This window comes from Salmo trutta, chromosome 31 (assembly GCF_901001165.1).
Source record: "Salmo trutta chromosome 31, fSalTru1.1, whole genome shotgun sequence".
In the NCBI taxonomy this organism is placed as follows: domain Eukaryota; kingdom Metazoa; phylum Chordata; class Actinopteri; order Salmoniformes; family Salmonidae; genus Salmo; species Salmo trutta.
Window position 1 is genome coordinate 7,778,349 of NC_042987.1, and position 24,307 is coordinate 7,802,655.

General features: G+C 45.2%; 1 protein-coding gene across 1 annotated transcript in view; it reads right to left on the bottom strand.

Annotated features, from left to right (window-relative positions):
* LOC115169417 (protein unc-13 homolog A-like) overlaps window positions 1-24,307 on the bottom strand; it is a 96,057-nt gene that overhangs the window by 16,059 nt on the left and 55,691 nt on the right. The window contains exons 10-21 of the mRNA XM_029725001.1: window positions 17,729-18,820; window positions 15,826-15,928; window positions 13,659-13,702; window positions 12,855-12,933; window positions 12,261-12,272; window positions 10,825-10,902; window positions 10,230-10,449; window positions 6,819-7,046; window positions 6,373-6,514; window positions 6,123-6,292; window positions 5,838-5,953; window positions 5,567-5,730 (exon numbers count right to left, since the gene is read on the bottom strand). Coding sequence (XP_029580861.1) covers window positions 5,567-5,730; window positions 5,838-5,953; window positions 6,123-6,292; window positions 6,373-6,514; window positions 6,819-7,046; window positions 10,230-10,449; window positions 10,825-10,902; window positions 12,261-12,272; window positions 12,855-12,933; window positions 13,659-13,702; window positions 15,826-15,928; window positions 17,729-18,820 — 2,448 coding nt within the window. The remainder of the gene's footprint in view (window positions 1-5,566; window positions 5,731-5,837; window positions 5,954-6,122; window positions 6,293-6,372; window positions 6,515-6,818; window positions 7,047-10,229; window positions 10,450-10,824; window positions 10,903-12,260; window positions 12,273-12,854; window positions 12,934-13,658; window positions 13,703-15,825; window positions 15,929-17,728; window positions 18,821-24,307) is intronic.

Sequence of the window (24,307 nt, forward strand, 5' to 3'; positions counted from 1 at the left end):
TGGGCACAGATACTATGATGGTCTGCTTGAAACATGTTGGTATTACAAACTCAATCAGGGACATGTTGAAAATGTCAGTGAAGACACCTGCCAGTTGGTCAGCACATGCCCGGAGCCCATGTCCTGGTAATCCGTCTTGTGAATGTTGACCTGTTTAAAGGTCTTACTCACGTCGGCTACGGAGAGCGTGATCACACAGTCGTCCGGAACAGCTGATGCTCTAATGCATGCCTCAGTGTTGCTTGCCTCAAAGCGAGCATAGAAGTGATTTAGCTCGTCTGGTATGCTTGTGTCACTGGGCAGCTCGCAGCTGTGCTTCCCTTTGTAGTCTGTAATAGTTTGCAAGCGCTGCCACATAAGACGAGTGTAGGAGCCGGTGTAGTACAATTCAATTTTAGCCCTGTATTGACACCAGTTTGATGGTTTGTTGGAGGACATAGCAGGATTTCTTCTAAGCTTCCGGGTTAGAGTCCCGCACCTTGAAAGCAGCAGCTCTACCCTTTAGCTCAGTGCGAATGTTGCCTGTAATCCATGGCTTCTGGTTGGGGTATATACGTACAGTCACTATGGGGACGACGTCCTCGATGCACTTATTGATAAAGCCAGTGACTGATGTGGTGTACTCCTCAAGGCCATTGGAAGAATCCAGGAACATGTTCTAGTTTGTGATAGCAGTCCTGTAGTTTAGCATCTGCTTCATCTGACCACTTTTTTATAGACCGAGTCACTGGTGCTTCCTGCTTTAATTTTAGCTTGTAAGCAGGAATCAGGAGGATAGAATTGTGGTCGGATTTACCAAATGGAGGGCGAGGGAGAGCTTTGTACACATCTCTGTGTGTGGAGTACAGGTGATCTAGAATTTTTTTCTCCCTCTGGTTCCACATTTAACATGTTGATAAAAATTAGGTAGAACTGATCTAAGTTTCCATGCATTAACGTCTCCGGCCACTAGGAGCGCCGCCTCTGGGTGAGCGGTTTCCTGTTCGCTTATACAGCTGACTGAGTGCGGTCTTAGTTCCAACATCCGTCTGTGGTGGTAAACAGCCACGAAAAGTATAGCTGAAAACTCTCTAGGCAAATAGTGCGGTCTGCATTTTATCACAAGATACTCTACTTCAGACGAGCAAAATCTAGAGACATCCTTAGATTTCGTGCACCAGCTGTTTACAAATATGCACAGACTGCCCCCCCCCCTCGTCATACACGGAGTGTAAGTGTGCTGTTCTATCTTGCCAGTGCAGCGTATATCCCGCAAGCTGTCATGTCATCATTCAGCCATGATTCCGTGAAACGTAAGATATTACAGTTGATGTCCCGTTGGTAGGATATTCGTGATCGTACCTCGTCTAATTTACTGTCCAATGATTGCACGTAGGCGAGTAATATTGACGGTAACGGTAGCTTTCCCACTCGCCTTCTGCGGATCCTTACGAGGCACCCCACTCTGTGTCCTCTGTACCTGTGTCTCTTCCTCTTGCAAATAACTGGGATGTTGGCCGTGTCGGGTGTTCGGAGAATGTCCTGTGCGTCCTCCTTGTTGAAGAAAAAAAATCTTAGTCTAATCCGAGGTGAGTGATCGCTGTCCTGATATCCAGAAGCTCTTTTTTGCCATAAGATACGGTTGCAGAAACATTATGTACAAAATAAGTTACAAATAACGTGAAAAAAAACACATAACAGCACAATTGGTTGGGCGCCCGTAAAACTGCTGATACTAATGTAGAAAAAAATGGATGTACCAGTTATTAGAACCATTCAACGCTGGTCTGACCAATCGGAATCCACACTTCAAGATCATTTTGATCACGCGGACTGGAATATGTTCCGGTCAGCCTCAGAGAACAACATCGACTTATACACTGACTCGGTGAGTGAGTTTATAAACAAGTGCATTGGAGATGGTGTACCCACTGTGACTAAGAAAACCTACCCTAACCAGAAACCGTGGATGGATGGCGGCATCTGCGCAAAACTAAAAGCGCGAACCACCGCATTTAACCATGGAAAGAGGTCTGGGAATATGGCTGAATATAAACAGTGTAGTTATTCCCTCCGCAAGGCAATCAAACAATCGAAATGCCAGTACAGGGACAAAGTAGAGTCGCAATTCAATGGCTCAGACACAAGATGTATGTGGCAGGGTCTACAGGAAATCACGGACTACAAAAAGAAAACCAGCCACGTCACGGACACCGGCGTCACGCTTCCAGACAAACTAAACACCTTCTTTGCCCGCTTTGAGGATAACACAGTGTCACCGTCGCGGCCTGCTAACAAGGACTGCGCCCCCCTCTCCATCGCCGTGGCCGACATGAGTAAAACATTTCAACATTTTAACCCTCGCAAGGCTGCTGGCCCAGACGGCATCCCTAGCCGCATCCTCAGAGCATGCGCAGACTAGCTGGCTGGTGTGTTTACGGACATATTCAATCGCTCCCTATCCCAGTATGTTGTCCCCACATGCTTCAAGATGTCCACCATTGTTCCTGTACCCAAGAAAGCAAAGACAACTGAACTAAATGCCTACCGCCCAGTAGCACTCACTTCTGTCGTCATGAAGTGCTTTGAGAGACTAGCCAAGGATCATATCCCCTCCACCTTATCGGCCACCCTAGACCCCTTCAGTTTGCATATTGCCCCAACATGTCCACAGACGACAATCGCCATCACACTGCCCTATCCCATCTGGACAAGAGGAATACCGATGTAAGAATGCTGTTCATTGACTACAGCTCAGCATTCAACATGATAGTAACCTCCAAGCTCATCATCAAGCTGGAGGCCCCGGGTCTCAACCCCGCCCTGTGCAATTGGGTCCTGGACTTTGACGGGCCGTCCCCAGGTGGTGAAAGTAGGAAACAACATCTCCACTTCACTGGCCCCACAAGGGTGCATGCTCAACCCCCTCCTGTACTCCCTGTTAACCCACAACTGCGTGGCCATGCACGCCTCCAAATCAATCATCAAGTTTGCAGACGACACAACAGTAGTGGGCTTGATTACCAACAACGACGAGACGGCCTACAGGGAGGAGGTGAGGGCACTCAGAGTGTGGTGTCAGGAAAACAACCTCTCACTCAACGTCAATTAAACAAAGGAGATGATCGTGGACTTCAGGAAAAAGCAGAGGGAGCACCCCCCTATCCACATCGAATGGACAGCAGTGGAGAAGGTGGAAAGTTTTAAGTTCCTCGGCATACACATCACAGACAAACTGAAATGGTCCACCCACACAGACAGTGTGGTGAAGAAGGTGTAACAGCACCTCTTCAACCTCAGGAGGCTGAAAAAAATTGGTCTTGTCACCCGAAACCCTGACAAACTTTTACAGATGCACAACTGAGAGCATACTGTTGGGCTGTATCACAGCCTGGTACGGCAACTGTGTCACGCTGGTATGAATGAGTCGGGAGACAGGTGCAGGAACGCGTAATCGTTTTTTTTTTTTTATTACACGCAAATTACGGCGTGCCGTGTAAAGGCACAGGGACGAAGACCAAACAAACACTATACAAAACACTGGGTTGAAACCCAAACAAAAGAACGAGGAGTACCTCGAATAAATAACACAAGTGCACGATGATTAACGCACGGGACGAGACCCGTAATCATCTGTGCAATCCACAATGGCACAAAAGCCAAAACACACAGCACAGGTACTCACACGAACCAACGGACATTGTAACAATAAATCGACAGGACACCGGTAAACCAAGGGCACACAACAACCACACGAGCTACTGCCTGTTCACACCTCTACCATCCAGAAGGCGAGGTCAGTACAGGTGCAACAAAGCTGTGACCGAGAGACTGAAAAACAGCTTCTATCTCAAGCCCATCAGACTGCTAAACATCTCCAACTCAGAGACTACTGCCTACATTGAGACCAAATCACTGGCCACTTTAATAAATGGATCACTAGTCATTTTAAACAATGCCACTTTAAATAATGCCACTTTAGTAATGTTTACACATCTTACATTACTCAAATCACATGTATATAATGTATTTTATACCATCTATTGCACCTTGCCCATTACGCACGGCCATCACTCATCCATATATTTATATGTACATATTCTCATCCACCCCTTTAGATTTGTGTGTATTAGGTAGTTGTTGGGGAATTGTTAGATTACTTGTTAGATATTACTGCACTGTCGGAACAAGAAGCAGAAGCATTTCGCTACACTCACATTAACATCTGCTAACCATGTGTATGTGACCAATACAATTTGATTTGAGTTCGATTTTCATAATAGCAAACTAGGACTGATGGGTTGGTTAGCTAAACTAGCAAGTCTGTTTGGTTACCAAAGCAACTACAGTAGCTATCTAGTAAACTTGCTAGATACTTCAGTGGATGTTGAATACATTTCTAGCGGAAAATGTGTTAAATTATAGCAATGGTCTGAAAGGGACAATCAACTCGGGGCTCTATGCGTTCTCTGGAAAATAATGCAAATCCGAAGTGGGTCAGTTCCACTTTTATACAACTGGTTACCAACATATTCAAATAATAATTTACATATTTTCAATAAAAACGTTATTTTTTAAATCAATTTATTCATACTATTTCATCCTTCCACAAGATATAGTCCTGACACAAATGTAGGGTTGCTACCCAAGCCGGCTGGTCGTTTGTTCTATTGGTTTGGTTGCCAGAGATGCGACCCAGTTGTTCAGTCTTTTTGTTCTGTATCTATGGACGCGACCCAGTCGTTCGTTCTAAATGTTCCATTGCCATACTGGCTGGCAACGTTCTTATCCCTTGCTTGCTAGCTAGCCAACTACGACTAACTTAGTCACGTCAAACAGTGCAGCCAGAATAACAGCAAAGTAGCTGCAGTTGCATTTGTTAAAACTGTTTTCTAGTGACATTTATTTGGATACATCCATAGCTAATGCTGCAAGATTTCACCTGGCATAGAAAATGTACTCTCTCGTTAGGACACTGTTGTTCAGAGGAGCTAGCCAACAACACAGCTAACACAATCACTTCAAACTGAAGCTGGAAAGACTGCAAACTAGCCACACTTCGTTTTGTTTGACCTATTTTCAATTGACATTTCTTTCTATATGTCAATACAAATGATGCCAGGTGATTCATGATTTTGACTGGCTGAGAAACACTGCCTGCCTGTCTGTCTTGTCCCGATACGTTCGTTACTATGGGACAGCTGGAGATTGTTTAAATATTCACATTCAATGTTGCAAATGTTGCAGAGAAAGACAGCAAGGTTTATACAAATCTGTGCTGTTGAAAACTAAATGTTAGTCTAAAAGAAATGTGAGATAATGTCTAGATGCTTTTTATAGTGGAGATCAAGTTTATACATTGCCTGGCTGGGTAGATGAGACAGTGGATTGCGCAGTCAGATGGAACAGAGTAAATAGGCATTTTAACGTCAGATTTAGCAGGTGGTAACTTGTGGAATAGACACTGGCTGGAATGCGGTTTTAACCAATCAGCATTAGAACCACCCATTGTATAAATGTATTTATGTATAGCAACGTCTCTGGTCAAAACCAATTTCCAAACTCTCTGTATGGTGATGGTACTGACGTCATAGCCTGGTAGATGGACTCCACTCCGTAACGCATGGCGAACTCATCCACGATTTCCTGAGGAGTCTCCTCGAAGTACACCTTCCACGCGTCGTCTCCTTTGGCATCAGGGATCTTCACCACACCACTGTTCTGCTCCTCTGTAGTGTACTGGAACAGGTGCTTCACACACAACGGGGAAAAACTGTTAGAGGTGTGTGTGTTGGGGGGGGGTTAGAGAGAGTGCGTGTCTGTGTGTGGTAGGTAAGTTAAGGTATGGTAGGTCTTACTTCGTGTAGACAGGTGTACTGGACATGGTAGGGAGCCACAGTCTCCTCTCCTTTGATCTCTACACTGATGTGCATCCGGATGGCTCCAGACACAGCCGACTTGTCTGTTCTCTTGTCTGTCAGGGGACACCAACACACACACATCAAGACATTCGATTGGGTTGTCTTCTAATGCCCTCTTCTCTTCTGATCATTCTTTCCTTCTTCGTCTGTCCATTTCCTTCATCTCGCTCTCTCTCCTCTCCCACCCCTCTCCCTTTCCCCAAAACTCCCTCCATCACTCACCCAGGTTGTACCATACGTCCATCTCGCCGCTGAGTGTGCGGACCTCGATGATGGTCTGACCCAGGAAGTCATCGGACTCCCGTTTGAACTTCTGCTTCACCCTGGACTTGATGTCGTCGTCTTCGTCCCACACGCGTACCTTGATCCGGTCCGACGAGTTGTGGCATTCGCTACGAGATGACGAAAGGATGTCAGACTTAACCACACATAGCCACACACAGACCGACAGACACACAGTCGCTGTACTCACAAGTGGAAGTTCTCATCCCAGACAGGGTTGAGGTTACCATAGATGGTCTTGGTCCTCTTCTTGGTCTTGCCCACCTGAACTGTGACGTAGGGATCACTGGAGCCGGTCTTGTCCTTAGCCTGAAGGCCCTGTGCACACTGCACTGAGAGACGGACACAGTCACACATTAGACTTTGTGCATACACCACACAGAGTGTATTAGCTAAATGGTTGTTTCAGTCTCCTTACTTAAATACACACCAAAAACACATTGCATAAGAGCATCTGCTAAAGAAAGTACTCAAAAGCAAACGTGTAAAATATAATTTATTCTCTGGTTGGCAAAGGAAAGTCTACTGATGCACTGTTCCTACTGCCAGTCAGTAACCAACACCCCCCCATATTCTAACTTTAATCCCAACACCTACCAAATCTAATCTCAATCTCAATCCCAGTCCTTGTCTTACCAGTCATGCTGATCATGGCCGACCACTTGGACGTCCCATCGAGCACACTCTGTTTGATCTGCTTCATCTGTGTGGCATGCGTCGCCTTGACGACACTAAACACTTCCTGGATGAGCTCGAAGATTTCCGGTTTGTTCCTCTCTCTGATCTTCATCCTGTCCTTTAAAACCATGATGATGTTCTGGGTTCTGTCCTCCGCCCCATGCTTAGAACTCTTCTCCGCTGCCCCTGGGAGATGAGAGAGAGGGAGGGGTAGGGGATAGGGGTTAGCATATAGGAAAAGAGCCGGAAGAAAGGAGAGGACAAAGAGAGAGAAGAGAGAGAGGCAATAAGAAAAAGTTAAAGGGCATGAAGGAGGGAGAAAGATGGAGGGGGGGAAAAATGAGGGAGAGAGAAAAAGGGTAAATATCAATTCCACCCCACTCCCACTGCCCTTCATGATGAGTTCAGATGTTTTGTGGCCCCCACCCCAATCAAAGTTGCCCATCCCTGGTATAGATGAAGAATAGGAGATGGAGTGAGAAAAGAGGCAGTGAGGGTCATTTGGGTAAACCTTCAGAGTAAAGGCTCCTGAGGAATTGTGGGGAGAGGGGACAAGTGAGTAATAGGAGATAAAAGAGACAGTAAATCAGTAGCGAATTGAGCTAAAATCTAATCTTGAGGAATGTGAATTAGAGAAGTAATAAGGATGGAGGGACTGAGTGAGGAGAGAAACAGAAGGGATAACAGCACATTACACAGGAGATAAATTGAAAAGGAAGAGGGGAGGAGAAAGAGGGAGAGGAGAGTAATGGTATGTCAATCATTCTCTCTGTATGTAGAGAGTGTAAGGAGAAAATATAGTGCAGGTGTAATGTAAAAATTAGATACAGTAGTTCTACATAAAGTACCAGTCCAAAGTTTGGACACACCCACTCATTCAAGGGTTTTTCTTTATTTGTACTATTTTCTACATTGTAGAATAATAGTGAAGACATCAACACTATGAAATAACACATATGGAATCATGTAATAACCCAAAAAGTGTTAAACAAATCAAAATATATTTTATATTTGAGATTCTTCAAAGTAGCCACCCTTTGCCTTGACAGCTTTGCACACTCTTGGCATTCTCTCAACAAGCTTCATGAGGAATGCTTTTCCAACAGTCTTGAAGGAGTTCCAACATATGCTGAGCACTTGTTGGCTGCTTTTCCTTCACTCTGCGGTCCAACTCATCCCAAACCATCTCAATTGGGTTGAGGTTAGGTGATTGTGGAGGCCAGGTCATCTGATGCAGCCCTCCATCACTCTCTTTCTTGGTCAAATAGCCCTTACACAGCCTGGAGGTGTGTTGGGTCATTGTCCTGTTGAAAAACAAATGAAAATCCCACTAAGTGCAAACCAGATGGGATGGTGTATCGCTGCAGAATGCTGTGGTAGCCATGCTGGTTAAGTGTGTCTTGAATTTTAAATAAAATCACAGACAGTGTCGCCAGCAAAACACCCCCACACCATCACACCTCCATACTCACGGTGAGAACCACACATGCGGAGATCATCCGTTCACCTACTCTGCATCTCACAAAGACCAGGCAGTTGGAGCAACATTTTTTTTTTTAAATCACAAATTGGGACAGATTTCCACCAGTCTAATGTCCATTGCTCATGTTTCTTGGCCCAATCAAGTCTCTTCTTATTATTGGTGTCCTTTAGTAGTGGTTTCTTTGCAGCAATTCAACCCTGAAGGCCTGATTCACGCAGTCTCCTCTGAACAGTTGATGTTGAGATATCTCTGTTACTTGAACTCTGTGAAGCATTTATTTGGGCTGCAATTTCTAAGGCTGGTAACTCTAATGAACTTATCCTCTGCAGCAGAGGTAACTCTGGGTTTTGCTTTCCTGTTGCGGTCCTCATGAGAGCCAGTTTCATCATAGCGCTTGATGGTTTTTGCCATCAAGCGCTATGAAAAGTTTTTGACATTTTCCGGGGGCAGCATTCGGAATTTTGGATGAAAAGCGTGCCCAAATTAAACTGCCTGCTACTCAGGCCCAGAAGCTAGGATATGCATATAATTGGTAGATTTGGATAGAAAACACTCTAAAGTTTCCAAAACTGTTAAAATAATGTCTGTTAGTAAAACAGAACTGATATGGCAGGTGAAAAACTGAGGAAAATCCATCCAGGAAGTACTATTATTTTGAAAGGCTGTTTTTCCATTGAAAGCCTATCCACCATACAAAGACTTAGGACCCAGTTCACGATCTCTATGGCGTCTTCTACATGTGGCCAGTCTTTAGGCATTGTTTCAGGCTTTTACTCTGAAAAGGAGGGAGATACAGCACTTTCAATGAGTGGACAGTGGAAATCTCCAGACATGAGTCCAGCGCATGATCGGGAGCACGCCTTTCTTGTTTCTCCTTTTCTATTGACAAAGCTTTTGTCCGGTTGAAATATTATTGATTATTCATGACAAAAACAACCTGAGGATCGATTTTAAACATCGTTTGACATGTTTCTATTAACTTTTTTGTACTTTTTTCACTTTTCGTCTGGGTGTTGAGAGCGCGCTTTGTGCCTTTGGATTACTGAACTAAACGCACCAACAAAACGGAGGTTTTTGGACATAAAGAGGGATATTATCGAACAAAACGAACATTTATTGTGTAACATGGAGTCCTGGGAGTGCCACCAGATGAAGATCATCAAAGGTAAGTGATTAATTTAAATCGCTATTTCTGACTTTTCTGAGTCCTCTCCTTGGATGAAAAATGTCTGTATGGTTTCTTGTGGCTAGGCGCTGTCCTAACATAATCGCATGGTGTGCTTTCGCCGTAAAGACTTTTTTAAATTGGACACTGTGGTTGGATTAACAAGAAGTTTATCTTTAAAATGGTGTATAATACTTGTATGTTTGAGGAATTTTAATTATGGGATTTCTGTTGTTTGAATTTGGCACCCTACAATTTCACTGGCTGTTGTCGAGGTGGGACGCTAGCGTTAAGACGCAAACGCATTAAGAAATAAAGATATTTCACAAATTAACTTTTAACAAGGCACACCTGTTAATTGAAATGCATTCCAGGTGACTACCTCATGAAGCTGGTTGAGAGAATGCCAAGAGTGTGCAAAGCTGTCATCAAGGCAAAGGGTGGCTACTTAATGTTCATTTATTTAACACTTTTTTGGTTACTACATGACTCCACATGTGTTATTTCATAGTTTTGATGTCTTCAGTATTAATCTACAATGTAGAAAATAGTAAAAATAAAGAAAAACCCTGGAATGAGTAGGTGTGTCCAGACCTTTGACTGGTACCGTATGTCAAATATATATTTTTTTGGTCACATACACATGGTTAGCCGATGTTAATGCGAGTGTAGCGAAATGCTTGTGCATGTGTTCGTGTGTGTGCACATGTGTGTTCCTTACTCTGCAGGCAGTCGGCATTGAGAAGGTCCTGGCATTTGTCGTGACATTTGACCCCGCACTCGGAGCACCTCATGCCCTGGCGGGCGATGCCCCACAGCAGCCCCTCACACTCGTAGCAGTAGGTGGGTGTGGTGGCCGTCCACACCTCAAAGTTATGGGGCGTGGTGCAGGAGATGGGGTAGATCAGAGCCTGTAGGGTCTTCTTGTACACATGACTCTTCTGCAGAAGGGATTGAAGGAGAGGGGGGAGAGAGAAAGCAAAAAAGAGGGAGAGAAAAAGGCAGAGAGAGAGAGAGAGGCAGAGAGAGAGAGAGAGAGAGAGAGAGAGTGGCAGAGAGAGGAATATGGTATTAATTATACATGCACTGCCTGATGAAGGCAGTTAGATGCCAAAAACCTTGGTTGTTTAATAAATCAATTGTATTTCAGCAGTAAAAAGTGTGGTCGGCTACATGTTCTTTTCAAAGTGTTATGTTCCACAGGTGAAAGTTGCCCCTTGGGGATAATAATAAAGTTGATTGAAATGAGAATTAAACTGAATGGATATTTTTTAGCTGTGCTGAGACACGTTGAGGTCATAAGTTGTGTGACCCACCAGGTCCTCATTGCCAAGGGTGCTGCAGGCCATCGCCGTGGTGATCCCAGCCTTCCGAGCGTTCTGAGAGGCCATAGACTGGAGGGGGGGGGGTTAAGAGAGATCAAGAACGGGAGGGAGGGAGAGAGAGAGAAAACGATAGATTAAATTTGAGCCTTGAACCTACATGACCAAAAGTATGTGAAAATCTCATTCCAAAATCATGGGCATTAATATGGAGTTGCTCCAGCCTCAACTCTTCTGGGAAGGCTTTCCTCTAGATGTTGGGACATTGCTGCATGGACTTTCTTCCATTCATTCACAAGAGCATCAGTGAGGTTGGGCAGTGAGGTTGGGCACTAATGTTGGGCGATTAGGCTTGGCTCGCAGTCAGCGTTCCAATTCATCCCAAAGGTGTTTGATGGGGTTGAGGTCAAGGTTCTGTGCAGGCCAGTCAAGTTCATCCATACCGATCTCAACAGACCATTTCTGTATGGACATCGCTTTGTGCACCTGGCCATTTTTCATGCTGAAACAGGAAAGGGCGTTCCCCAAACTGTTGAAACAAAGTTGGAAGCACAGAATTGTCTAGAATGTCATTGTATGCTGTAGCGTTAAGATTTTCCTCAGTGGAACTAAGGGGCCTAGCCCAAACCATGAAAAACAGCCCCAGACCATTATTCCTCCTCCACCAAACTTTACAGTTGGCATTATGCATTCGGGCAGATAGCGTTCTCCTGGCAGCCGCCAAACCCAGATTCGTCGGTCGGACTGCCAGATGGTGAAGTGTGATCACTTCAGAGAACGTGTTTCCACTGCTCCAGAGTCCAATGGCGGCAAGCTTTACACCACTCCAACCGACGCTTGGCATTGCACATGATGATCTTAGGCTTGTGTGCTTCTTCTCGGCCATGGAAATCTATTTCATGAAGCTCCCAACGAACAGTTCTTGTGCTGACGTTGCTTCCTGAGGCAGTTTGGAACTCAGTGTTGCAACCGAGGACAGACGATTTTTACGCGCTATGCGCTTCAGCACTTGGTGGTCCCATTCTTTGAGTTTGTGTGCCCTACCACTTCGTGGCTGAGCCGTTGTTGCTCCTAGACATTTCCACTTCACAATAACATCACTTATAGTTAGTTGACTGGTGCAGCTCTAGCAAGGCAGAAATTTGACAAATTGACTTGTTTGAAAGGTGGCATCCTATGATGGTGCCACTTTGAAAGTCACTGAGCTCTTCAGTAAGGCCATTTTACTGCCAATGTTTGTCTATGGAGATTGCATGGTGGTGTGCCCAATTTTATACACCTGTCAGCAACGGGTGTGGCTGAAATAGCCAAATCCACTAATTTGAAGGGGTGTCCACCTACTTTTGTATATATAGTGTAATTAAAGTATGGCTATTATGTTTACAAGGGTTTTTGAGTGGTACTGTATATGTGTTGGTACAGGTACTCACCATGGCCTGTAACTGCATGACAGAAGTAGAGAGGCAAGGGAAGGGGAAGAGGGAACATATGTTAGCAAACAAACACCATATCAGAATTGTATATGGCATATTGATTTATACTCATGTCTCGTTGAGTGGCATGTGATAGATGTTGATATACAATGTATAAGAAAGGGGAAAGGGGCAGAGGGTGTGTATGTAAATGAGTGTGTGTGTGTTAAACAGCTTTTAGCTTTTAATATATTCTGCCCTCTTCCTCCTTTTAAGTACGTAGGCATCTTATTCGCTGCCTGACAGCTATATGACTCAGGCGGAGGATGCCACAGTTAGAGTCATGGCTATAGACTTCCTGTCACACCATCCACTGCAAAATGGTAATCCCTCATTTTGTGTCATGGTTTCACAATTTCCCAGGACATAAGGCTGGCTAAAGAGTGAGCGGGTGTGATGTCTGTGGGAGGGAGCTAGGTCCCCAGAGTGCTGCAGAATAAACTGAACAGACAGAAAGGCCAATAATGGCAGTAATGATTCCAAAAGGGGGAGGCGGAGGGGATGGCATGTGCCAAGGTAAAGTTGCTGTGGTGTGTGTGTGTGGTCTCTTACGAGGTCTCTGACCAGGGTGGGGCCTTTCTTCTTGCGTAGGTCAGGCATGCTGTCGATGCTGTACAGAACCTCTCCTACCCTGAGCAGGTAAAACAACCTTACTGTTATACACCAGGCAACAAATATACTGTATACCCCTCAGACCTATATCCGCTGCTACGGATAAGTTTAGACTATTTTGTTGAAGTGAAATGATGATAAGGTGCTCCAGATGTTTTTTTATTTTTATTGCCATTTACTTTTAAAATCAGATAATAATGTATGACTAATCTAATAATTATCCTATTCTATACATGAAGCCCTTGGGAGGGTGGTCACTTCCTGGCCATACTCATTTGAACAGTGAAACCCAGGTGAACAAGGAGTACCAAATGTCTATATGCAAGAAATACTCCACCTGAATGAATGAGCAGCCAGATGTGTATTTGGCTAACTGAGTGTGCATATATTGGGCTGGTTACTTTCAATGCCGCCGCGGTCACATTCTAAAATAAGGTCTGCCATTTACAAATGAGCTGCCAGTCCACTTAGGGCACCCAGCCCATCGGTCAATACACACTGGACTGGAGCCAGTGGATGAAACTATCCTCTATTTTAAGAGGAAAATCTGAAAATGTACACTATACAGTATTACATATTCACAGTAGTGGCAATCATTTATTTATTGACCGCTGTACTACGCTAGTTAGTATAGCATTTACTGTAAGTATGTAAATCTCATTGTGGTAACTGCACTGAGCTGCTGTGGTAGAGTGGTAGTTACTGTATGTGATCTTTTGTTGTGAGCAGTGATGGGTAACTCACCCTCCTTTACCAAACCACAAGGAATTGGATGTCTCTCCTCGTGCCTGGAGAAAGAGGGGGAAGAGGGAGAGAGAAAGACCAGGAGGAGGGAGCGAGGGAAGAGTACAGTTATATCTGGGTGATGAAAATCTTTCACTAAACGTTTGAAATCAATTTCCTCCATATGCAGAGCATGTCCAGAGTGCACCAGAGGACAGCATTTAGCTGGTAAATTATATATTTTTTTGTGGGGGAAGATGCCCCCGAGCCCCCTAACAGGGAAATCAAGACCATCTCCACCACTGATGACTACCTCCGACAACATCCTTAAAGCTGCACTATCTATTCATCTTCCTCTCTCAATGTCTTTCTTTTTCTCTTTCCCTCTCCCTCCCACCCCCTCCAGCTCTTTCCTTCTGTCAGAGAGCTAAATTAGACCTAATAAACTGTGAAATCACTTCTATAGAGACCTTCTACTAAAGAACCCATTCAGAACTCCAGGTGAGTGAACTCTCTGTCCAATCAATGACATAAATTGATCAATCAACCACAAAGGAGAAAAGAAAACCAGCCTTTCTTTGTCCCTCAAGGCCTGGAATTGAGCAGCTCTGCCATAGATCTATATGTATTATTAAAGCAACAGTTTATGATTCTGAAGAAAACCCCCCCAGATATATTCTTCAAGGATCAATGGCTATATATCACCAATTCAAAAGTCAAAACACAGATCTACCAGTTCCAGACTGTAGCATTAACTGAACAGACTGTCACATCAATCAAATGTACTTCTATCTCGCGCTAGCTACGGCCCTCGTCACACATTCAGACTCCCATCCTCCAGCTCAGGGTCAGAGAAATACCAGAGAGAAAGAGAGACTTGTTACTCATTCAACCTTGGGATTCTGCCTCCCACATCCTAACGCTGTTTGTCTGGTTTAATTGAAAGCCAGATTGAATCTGCACAGGCCCTTCTTAAACACAGACTTGAAGAAAAAATATAATTAATAAATACTGGAAGGAAAATTAATTCCAACTGCATAAAAACAAACAGGTATAAAAAAGTAAAATGTTATTGATTGATTTTGTAAGCGTATTGATGGAAAAGTTTCTTGCCAAGTTCACCTGACTGTAGTTAACGCCTACGAGCTTGGAGATTGTTACAGTTATAAAATCATAATAATGAATGTGCAGAGTATTCAAACCATGAAATTCAAACAAATTAAACATTGTACAAGACAATACAGCATAGTTGTTATGAAGTGAAATTGAAGATTGAAGTGAAAATGTGTGCACCGCAGGACATTAACGGAAAATCATTGGCCAACAAGTCCACCATTCTCTTGAGCAACCAATCATTGTACCCACCTGTCAATCTGCTCCAATCATGGCCGACCAGAGTGCATGTGAGTATCGCTATGGAAATGACATGAAACTGGAAAGAAAACAAAGTAGTGGGACAAATGAAAAAGGGGGAAAAAAGCAGTGACAAAACCCACATAAAACATCAAAGCAAGTGTTTATTCATTCAATTAAAACAGAATGATTAGCAAAATGATATGTGAATAAATGTGAGCAAACTGATAAATCAAAACAATGTTTTAGCAGTTGCGTGAGACTGAAAGAGAGTTGAGTGAGTTCTTTTCCATACTAAGGGAAAATGTGCACCACCATCTATAGAAAATGTATTTTCAGATCATTTAAAATATTGATTGTATGCTGTGAGACACATTAGGTCTGCACTGGTGTCTAAATGTACTTTCAAAATACTCTCAGGAACCCATTCACTCTAGCTTTTGGAGTAAATAATGCATATCACATTCATTTTTGAAAGCTGTGCAGAAAGTACTTAGAGACGTTTAGAATGTTTCTGCTACTGTCCCCTCTCTTCTTCTCCACACCTGGATGAAGCACTTTGGATGGGACTGGGGCTGGAAACAAGGCTGGTAGAAGTGGGTTGGTAGACTAGATAGGACCGGGGCTGAATTTAGGGCTGGCGTGTTAGGCAAGGGTTAGGGGCTGGGGGATAGGACAAGAGGATCGGGGATAGGGCTGGGGTTGAAGTTGAGGTTAGGCTTAGGGATGTGGATATGACTGGGGCTGGATCAGGCGTAGGGACAGTAGTACACAGGGATTGGGCCAGTAGTATAGGACTGGGACATGGGAACAAGGTTTGAGTGTGATACCTTACCTCTCGAAGCTGCTGTTGGACCTTGTCGATGATTCGTCGCCAGTTCTCCCTAGCCCTTACGGACGGGTCCACCGGCTCCTTGGGCTCCTCATCAACAGGAGGACTACAAGGATAAGAGCAGGTCTGAGAACAACACTATATCTGGGGCCCAAAAATGCCCCCTTGTCCCTATATAGTGCATTACTTTTGAACATTTGTACATTTTAGTCATTTAGCAGATGCTCTTATCCAGAGCGACTTACAGTTCGTGCATTCATCTTAAGGTACACTATATATACACAAAAGTACGTGGACATCCCATAAAGTTAGTAGATTTGGCTCTTTCAGCCACACCGTCGTTGACAGGTGTATATAATCGAGCACACAGCCAAGCAATCTCCATAGACAAACTCAATTGTAAGTGCTGTTATTGTGAAGGGAAACGTCAGAGGAGCAACAACGGTTCAGTCGCGAAGTGGATACCACACAAGCTCACAGAACGGAAACGCCGAGTGCAGTAGCGCGTAGGGTGTAAAAATCATCTGTCCTATTGTGCAACACTCACTACCAAGTTCCAAACTGCCAATGGGAGCAACGTCTGCACAATAACTGTTTGTCGGGAGCTTCATGAAATGGGTTTCCATGGCCGATCAGCCGCACACAAGATCACCATGCGCAATGCCAAGCGTTGGCTGGAGTGGTGTCACGCCCGCCACCATTGGATTCTGGAACAGTGGAGTGATTAATCACGCTTCATCATCTGGCAGTCCGACGGACGAATCTGGTTTTGGCGGATATCAGGAGAAGGCTATCTGCCCGAATGCATAGTGCCAACTGTAAAGTTTGGTGGAGGAGGAATAATGGTCTGGGGCTGTTTTTCATGGTTAGTTCCAGTGAAGGGAAATCTTAACGCTGCAGCATACAATGACATTCTTGACAATTCTATGCTTCCAACTTTGTGGCAACAGTTTGGGGAAGGCCCTTCCTGTTTCAGCATGACAATGCCCTCGTGCACAAAGCGAGGTCCATACATAAATAGTTTTTCAAGATCGGTGTGGAAGAACATGACTGGCCTGCACAGAGCCCTGACCTCAACCCCATCGAACACCTTTGGGATGAATTGGAATGCCGACTGCGAGTGTAACAGTGTAGGTTCCGTCCCTCTCTTCGCCCCAACCCGGGCTCGAACCAGGGACCCTTGCACACATCAACAACTGACACCCCACGAAACATCGTTACCCATCGCGCCACAAAAGCCGCGGCCCTTGCAACGCAAGGGGAACAACCACTTCAGGTCTCAGAGCGAGTGACGTCACCGATTGAAACACTATTAGCGCGCACCACCGCTAACTAACTAGCCATTTCAAATCGGTTACACTAGCCAGGCCTAATCACCGAACATCAGTACTAATATTCTAATACTCTCGTGGCTGAATGGAAGCAAACCCTGCAGCAATGTTCCAACATCTAGTGGAAAGCCTTCCCAGAAGAGTAGAGGCTGTTATAGCAGCAAAGGGGGGACCAACTCCATATTAACACCTATGATTTTGGAATTACATGTTTGACGAGCAGGGGTCCACATACTTATAGTTATGTAGTGTAGTTAGGTGAGACAACCACATATCACAGTCAGAGTAAGTACATTTTATCCTCAATAAAGCATCTATCAGCAGTCAGTGCTAGTAGGAAAAGACAAGTGCAAGTGTTATTTCAGGAAAGGCATGTTTTTTTTTAAATGTGTTTTTAAGGGGGTTCATCAAGACACTTCGTCAAAAGGTCCCTGGTCAAAAGTAGTGCACTGGAAGGGAATAGGGGGCAGACGCACCTCTATGTGCTTTTTCACAGTCCACCCAATATGGTGGCCCAATAAACAAAGCCCCTTCTGCGCATGAAAAACAGAAAAGGATTTGAGATGGGGGTTTACCTCTCTGGGATGGGCTCCTCCTCCTCTACGGGGGTGGGGGGGTGACTCTCGTCATACCGCTGGTCCTCATCTTCCATGTGGTGCTCCTCCTCTGTCGGGGTGGGGGTCCTAATTGTTTGGGGAACGGGTTTGTCTTCCTCTAGGAGGAGTTGGTCCTCCGGCAGGGGGGGTTCGGCATCAGGGCCCTCTGATTGGGTGGTTATAGGGGCAAGGGGCTGGGCCTGAGAGGGAGAGGCAGTGGAGAGGGTCAGCTGAGAGGGGGGGCCAGTGGTTGTGGACTGGGGCCCATGGGGGGGAGGGGAGGCAGTGGCGGGGTGAGATGGGGGGATGGAGGAGGCAGACTGGGGCTGGGGTTGTGAAGCTGGGGGGTGAGCCTGAGCAGGTTGGGCAGTAGGGACTCCAGAAGACAGGAAAGAGGAGGCCAGGCCTGTTACTGCTGCTGAGAAGGGTTTGGCCATGGAGAAGAAGGACTGGGCTGGAGCAGGGGCTGGCTGGGGATGAGACTGGGCTTGAGGGGCCTGGGTGGGTGGCTGTCCCGGGGGTTGTCCTCCTGGAGCCATGCCCGGAGGGTGGGCCTGATTTGGGGCATGGCTGGGTGGTTGGCTGGGTGGCGCCTGCTGTTGATGCAGAGAGGGCTGTTGATGCAGAGAGGGCTGTTTCTGCAGGGGCGGTCTAGAAGCACCTGGGACGTCCAGTGTGGGGGGTGCCGTGCTGGTTGGGGTAGGGGTGTAGGGGACCTCTATATCCTCACTGTGGGTCCCATCCAGAAGGTAATCCTCATCGTCATATATGTGCCCCTCTCCTTCATACGCCACCTCTTCCTCATACAGACCCCCGTCATCCTCCTCATAGATGGCCCCCTCCTCGCCCCCGTCCTTACTGTAGCCCCCCTCGTCGCTGTACGCCCCCTGGGTCTCATCGGGGTCCCAGTCAGGAGAACCTTTGCTGTAGCTGACAGAGGAGTGGCAGGAGTGGTAGGAGTCATTCTCATCATAAGGGTCTCTCTCTCTGTATTCCGGGCCGTACTCCTCCTCACTCAGCTGGCTGCTGCAGTGACTCAACTCTGCCGACGATGCATAGCTTCCCGTCGGACTGGAGAGGAAGGGGGAGCAAGACAGGGAAAGGAAGATAAAGTGAGAATGCGGAGAGAGGATGAGAGACAGGGTGGAGGAACACGGAAGAGGGAAGGAAGGAAAAAAGAAGAAGCAGTAACCAACATGGAGGGACAGAGAGACTTTCCTGAGGTACACCATGTCCAGAGCATCCCTGAGCAATAGTAAAACGCTCTGCTATAACACCTGACCGTGAAGGTAAAACTGATGCTTAATCAATGAGAGTTCATTGCGACAGCAGTATCAGACAGAGAGATAAATAAGGGGAATAGAGAGAGAGAGAAAGAAATAGAGCAGAACAGGAAAGTGAGGGGCCTCCAGAAAGCTGACAATTTACAAAGAACAAGCGTCCTCACAGGGAACAAACCAGAGTATTTACAGTATACTCCATGATAAATTAAGCTATCACACCCTCACCCCAACCAATCAACACGCCCCCAAGTCAACCATGCCCACACCCCATTTAGGCCCCCTCAGATCAGACCTATGCCCCTCCTGCCCACCCCATGCACCCCACCCCTGCAAACAGGGCCTCAACATGGAAGTCATACATACGCCCAGGCAGTGAGCGGGCAAACAGGCCCAACCCCCACTCTTACACTAGCCCAAGCCAATGGCATGTACCAGATGCTCAGCAGGCTCTGCTCACACTTACTGGCCTGAGGCCAAACCACACGACCAACAACATTGGACACTTTATGGAACACAAAGCCTTCACTATCGCTTCCAGGAATATCCAAGGCCTGAGGGCATCTGCCTTTGGCCTAAAGAGCAGGAACCTGGACTTCACCAAAGAAATCGGTAATACAGACATTGTCATCCTGCAAGAAACCTGGTATAGAGGAGACGGACCCACTGGTTGCCCTCTAGGTTACAGAGAGCTGGTAGTCCCATCCACTAAACTACCAGGTGTGAAACAGGGAAGGGACTCAGGGGGTATGCTAATTTGGTATAGAGCAGAACTAACTCACTCCATTAAATTAATCAAAACAGGAACATTTTACAATTGGCTAGAAATTCAAAAGGAAATTATCTTCACAGAGAAAAACGTCCTCCTGTGTGCTACCTATATCCCCCCACTAGAATCCCCATACTTTAATGAAGACAGCTTCTCCATCCTGGAGGGGGAAATCAATCATTTCCAGGCCCAGGGACATGTACTAGTCTGTGGTGACCTAAATGCCAGAACCGGACAAGAACATGACACCCTCAGCACACAAGGGGACAAACACCTGCCTGCAGGTGACAGCATTCCCTCCCCCTTATGCCCCCCTAGGCACAACTGTGACAACATAACCAACAAAAACGGGTCACAACTCCTGCAGCTCTGTCGCACGCTGGGTATGTACATAGTCAATGGTAGGCTTCGAGGAGATGGTAGGTACTGTGGGGGGAAAAAGTATTTGATCCCCTGCTGATTTTGTACGTTTGCCCACTGATAAAGAAAGGATCAGTCTATAATTTTAATGGTAGGTTTATTTGAACAGTGAGAGACAGAATAACAACAAAAATATCCAGAAAAACGCATGTCAAAAATGTTATAAATTGATTTGTATTTTAATGAGGGAAATAAGTATTTGACCCCCTCTCAATCAGAAAGATTTCTGGCTCCCAGGTGTCTTTTATACAGGTAACGAGCTGAGATTAGGAGCACACTCTTAAAGGGAGTGCTTCTAACCGCAGCTTGTTACCTGTAAAAAAGACACCTGTCCACAGAAGCAATCAATCAATCAGATTCCAAACTCTCCACCATGGCCAAGACCAAAGAGCTCTAAGGATGTCAGGGACAAGATTGTAGACCTACACAAGGCTGGAATGGGCTACAAGACCATCGTGAGAAGGTGACAACATTTGGTGCGATTATTCGCAAATGGAAGAAACACAAAAGAACTGTCAATATCCCTCAGCCTGGGGCTCCATGCAAGATCTCACCTTGTGGGGTTGCAATGGTCATGAGAACGGTGAGGAATCAGCCCAGATCTACACGGGAGGATCTTGTCAATGATCTCAAGGCAGCTGGGACCATAGTCACCAAGAAAACAATTGGTAACACACTACGCAGTGAAGGACTGAAATCCTGCAGTGCCCGCAAGGTCCCCCTGCTCAAGAATACATATACATGCCCGTCTGAAGTTTGCCAATGAACATCTGAATGATTCAGAGGACAACTGGTGAAAGTGTTGTGGTCAGATGAGACCAAAATGGAGCTCTTTGGCATCAACTCAACTCGCCGTGTTTGGAGGAGGAGGAATGCTGCCTATGACCCCAAAAACACCATCCCCACAGTCAAACATGGAGGTGGAAACATTATGCTTTGGGGGTGTTTTTCTGCTAAGGGGACAGGACAACTTCACCGTATCAAAGGGACAATGGACGGGGCCATGTACCGTTAAATCTTGGGTGAGAACATCCTTCCCTCAGCCAGGGCATTGAAAATGGGTCGTGGATGGGTATTCCAGCATGACAATGACCCAACACTCACGGCCAAGGCAACAAAGGAGTGGCTCAAGAAGAAGCACATTAAGGTCCTGGAGTGGCCTAGCCAGTCTCCAGACCTTAATCCCATAGAAAATCTGTGGAGGGAGCTGAAGGTTCGAGTTGCCAAACGTCAGCCTCGAAACCTTAATCACTTGGAGAAGATCTGCAAAGAGGAGTGGGACAAAATCCCTCCTGAGATGTATGCAAACCTGGTGGCCAACTACAAGAAATGTCTGACCTCTGATTGCCAACAAGGGTTTTGCCACCAAGTACTAAGTCATGTTTTGCAGAGGGGTGAAATACTTTTTCCCCCACTGTACACCTATAGCGCATCTCTTGGCAGTAGTACTGTAGACTACTTTATCACTGACCTCAACCCAGAGTCTCTCAGAGCGTTCACAGTCAGTCCACTGACACCCCTATCAGACCACAGCAAAATCAGTCTACTTGAACAGAGCAATACTCAATCATGAGGCATCAAAGCCAAAGGAACTGAGTAACATTAAGAAATGCTATAGATGGAAGGAATGCAGTTTGGAAACCTACCAAAAAACAAATTAGGCAACAACAAATTCATAGTGAAGGTGTAAACTTGGCAGTAGAAAATCTTAACAGTATATTTGACCTCTCAGCTTCCCTATCTAATCTAAAAATCTCAAATAGAAAACGAACAACAATGACAAATGGTTTGATGAAGAATGCAAAAATCTAAGAAAGAAATTGAGAAACCTGTCCAACCAAAAACATAGAGACCCGGAAAACCTGAGTCTTCGCCTTCACTATGGTGAATCACTAAAACAATACAGAAATACACTACGGAAAAAGAAGGAACAGCACGTCAGAAATCAGCTCAATGTAATTGAAGAATCCATAGACTAACCACTTCTGGGAAAATTGGAAAACACTAAACAAACAACATGAAGAATTATCTATCGAAAATTGAGATGTATGGGTAAACCACTTCTCCAATCTTTTTGGCTCTATAACAAAGAGCAAAAACATATACATGATCAAATACAAATCTTAGAATCAACTATTAATGACTACCAGAACCCACTGGATTCTCCAATTACCTTGAATGAGCTACAGGACAAAATAAAAACCCTCCAACCCAAAAAGGCATGTGGTGTTGATGGTACCCTTAATGAAATTATCAAATATACAGACAACAAATTCCAATTGGCTATACTAAAACTCTTTAACATCATCCTTAGCTCTGGCACCTTCCCCAATATTTGGAACCAAGGACTGATCATCCCAATCCACAAAAGTGGAGACAACTTGACCCCAATTACTACCGTGGGATATGCGTCAACAGCAACCTTGGGAAAATCCTCTGCATTATCATTAACAGCAGACTCGTACATTTCCTCAGTGAAAACAATGTACTGAGCAAATGTCAAATTGGCTTTTTACCAAATTACCGTACAACAGACCATGTATTCACCCTGCACACCCTAATTGACAAACAAACAAACAAACCAAAACAAAGGCAAAGTCTTCTCATGCTTTGTTGATTTCAAAAAAGCCTTCGACTCAATTTGGCACGAGGGTCTGCTATACAAATTGATGGAAAGTGGTGTTGGGGGTAAAACATACGACATTATAAAATCCATGTACACAAACAACAAGTGTGCGGTTAAAATAGGCAAAAAACACACATTTCTTCCCACAGGGCTGTGGGGTGAGACAGGGATGCAGCTTAAACCCCACCCTCTTCAACATATATATCAATTGGCGCGGGCACTAGAAAAGTCTGCATCACCCGGCCTCACCCTACTAGGATCTGAAGTCAAATGTCTACTGTTTGCTGATGATCTGGTGCTTCTATCACCAACCAAGGAGGGCCTACAGCAGCACCTAGATATTCTGCACAGATTCTGCCAGACCTGGGCTCTGACAGTAAATCTCAGTAAGACCAAAATAATGGTGTTCCAAAAAAGGTCCAGTCGCCAGGACCACAAATACAAATTCCATCTAGACACCGTTGCCCTAGAGCACACAAAAAAACGATACATACCTTGGCCTAAACCTCAGCGCCACAGGTAACTTCCACAAAGCTGTGAACAATCTGAGAGACAAGGCAAGAAGGGCATTCTATGCCATCAAAAGAAACAAAATTCAACATACCAATTAGGATCTGGCAAAAAATAGTTGAATCAGTCACAGAACCCATTGCCAACCAAGATTTCACAAAATGGGACAAACACCAAATTGAGACTCTGCATGCAGAATTCTGCAAAAATATCCTCCGTGTACAACACCAAATAATGCATGCAGAGCAGAATTAGGCCGATACCCACTAATTATCAAAATCCAGAAAAGAGACGTTCAATTCTACAACCACCTAAAAGGAAGCGATTCCCAAACCTTCCATAACAAAGCCATCACCTACAGAGAGATGAACCTGGAGAAGAGTCCCCTAAATAAGTTGGTCCTGGAGCTCTGTTCACAAACACAAACACACTCCACAGAGCCCCAGGACAGCAGCACAATTAGACCCAAGCAATTCATGAGAAAACAAAAAGATGCATTACTTAACACATTGGAAAGAATTAACAAAAAAACTAAGCAAACTAGAATGCTATTTGGCCCTAAACAGAGAGCACACAGTGGCAGAATACCAGACCACTGTGACTGACCCAAACTTAAGGAAAGCTTTGACTATGTACAGACTCAGTGAGCATAGCCTTGCTATTGAGAAACGCCGCCGTAGGCAGACCTGGCTCTCAAGAGAAGACAGGCTATGTGCACACTGCCCACAAAATGAGTTGGAAACTGAGCTGCACTTCCTAACCTCCTGCCCAATGTATGACCATATTAGAGACACATATTTCCCTCAGATTACACAGATCCACAAAGAATTCGAAAACCCAATTTTGCTAAACTCCCATATCTACTGGGTGAAATTCCACAGTGTGCCATCACAGCAGCAAGATTTGTGACCTGTTGCCACAAGAAAATGGTAACCAGTGTAGAACAAACACCA